The sequence below is a fragment of the Cibotium barometz genome, chromosome 31, assembly GCF_041138505.1.
Source record: "Cibotium barometz isolate CiBa-2024 chromosome 31, ASM4113850v1, whole genome shotgun sequence".
In the NCBI taxonomy this organism is placed as follows: Eukaryota; Viridiplantae; Streptophyta; class Polypodiopsida; order Cyatheales; family Cibotiaceae; genus Cibotium; species Cibotium barometz.
In genome coordinates, this window is record NC_141076.1 from 210,001 (window position 1) to 212,228 (window position 2,228).

A 2,228-nucleotide genomic window follows, 5' to 3' on the forward strand; every position below is an offset into this window, starting at 1 on the left:
TTCCCGTGATATTAAGGGAAGATGGTGCCACGGCGGAAGAGCCAGTAGTTGTGGTGATATTGCAAGGAGTCTTACCGCCGACGATGCAGGGCAGCCTTTGCAGGAGTGTTGTGGGGCATCATCGTCTGATGTAGATGCTGCAAGATGTGTTGATGTTGGTCGAGGGCAGCCTTTTGAGTGTGCTCGGACGTTCTGTCCACCTGAGAGGGGGGAGCATTGCCCTCTGGCTCAGCAGGGCCTCCCCCAGCCCCGCGGGGACCAGAGCCTCATGCACCTTGATGGCCTCCGCCACATCAAACGCTCCCTCAAATGCCCCCATTCCTACCATGCCCTCCTTGTGGACGCCGCCGGCACCCTCATAGACGCCTCCCAGTCCACCCAACAGGTCAGTTTCTCTATGTGTGAGTGTGTGTGTGTGCGCACGCGCGCGGCTAATCATCTTTATTAAGGCGCCTTTTACCCCCAGATCTATCACGAAATCGGCCTCAAATACGGTATCCGTTATTCTGAGGATGAAATTGCAGCCAAATACAAAGCAGCTTACGGACAACCTTGGTGCCGATACAGAATGAGGTGCTAAACAAGCCTTACATAGTGATAATCCCTCTCCAAAAAGACGAGATCAATTTTAGATAACAGCATAATCTAATGCTTAGAAGAAGTGCTTTGCTGTGATTTAGATACGAAGACGACGGCCGCCTCTTCTGGCAGTGCATAGTGCAAGAGGCCACTGGGTGCAAGGACCCTGCTTTGCTAGACGATCTCTACCATTACTACACCACGGAGAAGGTAAATAAAGGCCCTTAACACCAACTAATTAAGGCCTTGTGAACACTTATTAAGACGAGATAACGACGCATCAAACACTAACCTTTTTGTTTAGAAACATCTTTAAGTAAGCTTTGGCATTTTGCTTAGATTATTGATTCATTTAGGAAAAAATATGGCCTTGCTCACATTGCGGGGTATGTGTCAAATGCCCAAGGGGTAAGTTGGTGTTTTAAAGGCATTCATCTAAGTGTGGGTGGACGCCAGGCATGGCATGTAGGGGACCCTGATGCTGAGAAGGCCCTCAAGGCCATAAGGGCAGCAGGCATCAAGCTAGCGGTGGTCTCCAATTTCGATACAAGGTTAAGGCCTCTTATGAGGGTGCTCCAATGCTATGATTGGTTCGACACCATAGTTGTATCAGCCGAGGTAAAACGTGACTCTTTGTCTCTCTTCAAATGTGTGTGCCCTCTCTCCCCCCAAATCACGTGTGTGTTTTCCAACCTGTTTCCTTCTTGTTTTATCTTTCTATTTTTGTGTTGCAGGTGGGAGTAGAGAAGCCCAACCCTGAGATATTTTGGACTGCATGTAGAGAGTTAGGCGTGAAGCCAGAGCAAGTACTGCACGTGGGAGATGACAAGACCAACGATATTGTGGGTGCCTCAGCAGCTGGCTGTGATTCACTTCTATGGGGGGTGGAAGTAGCAAGCTTTGCAGAGGTGAAATCAATTATTTAAGTTTTTTATGATTAATCGTTCAATATCAGGCCTCTTTCGAGTCCTTTTTTTCTTTTTAAATTTCTTGATTGCTGGTCCAAATGGTCTTAATACATCTAATTAATCATCACCGCACAGGTAGCAAAGAAGCTTGGAGTCAAGGTGTGACAATGCTCCTCCTTGCAAGATTTTCAATTCCAAAGCAGACTAGTTTTTTTTTTTGGCTGAGGACTCTACAGTGTGTGCCCATTATTGTCTACACTTGCATGCACAACCATACCCAATGCACGTAGCAAAATGGGGTTTATTTTATTTATGTTTTTTCCCTTGTTATAGTTTTCATTTCATGTGTTTAGAGTATCTCAATCTCTTTATAATACTCTTCAAAGTTGGATCATGAGGTTTGGGCTCTTTGTTTACAGAAGACGTGTATAGACAGACACACACACAAGCGCGCTGTTTTGTAATGTTTTACCCCTTGAAAATGAGCCATATTTCAGTACATAAAAAATCTTAATGTTTTACATTGGGGCATCTTACAACTGGCTGGAATCTCTTAAAAAAGAAGAAGGAGAAAGTGTAATTATATTAACAGAACAGGATAACAAAAAACAAAGTCAGGCCCAAGGGTCTAGTCAGGGAATACATCCAGGCTTTGAAGAGGCTTAATTCTAACTTAAGCTAACACATTCCTCATCTTAGTAAGGCTGCGAATGTAATTTTGCAAATGTGAATCTTTAATCA

General features: G+C 44.7%; 1 protein-coding gene across 1 annotated transcript in view; it reads left to right on the forward strand.

Moving 5' to 3' along the window:
- Positions 1-1,913, forward strand: part of LOC147620358 (uncharacterized) — a 2,253-nt gene extending 340 nt beyond the window's left edge. The window contains exons 1-6 of the mRNA XM_086824607.1: positions 1-385; positions 467-573; positions 681-789; positions 1,036-1,197; positions 1,314-1,487; positions 1,623-1,913. The exon at positions 1-385 is cut by the window's left edge and continues 340 nt beyond it. Of these exons, the coding sequence (XP_086680733.1) occupies positions 1-385; positions 467-573; positions 681-789; positions 1,036-1,197; positions 1,314-1,487; positions 1,623-1,652 (967 nt within the window). The 3' untranslated portion in view covers positions 1,653-1,913. The remainder of the gene's footprint in view (positions 386-466; positions 574-680; positions 790-1,035; positions 1,198-1,313; positions 1,488-1,622) is intronic.
- Positions 1,914-2,228: the final 315 nt, after the last annotated feature.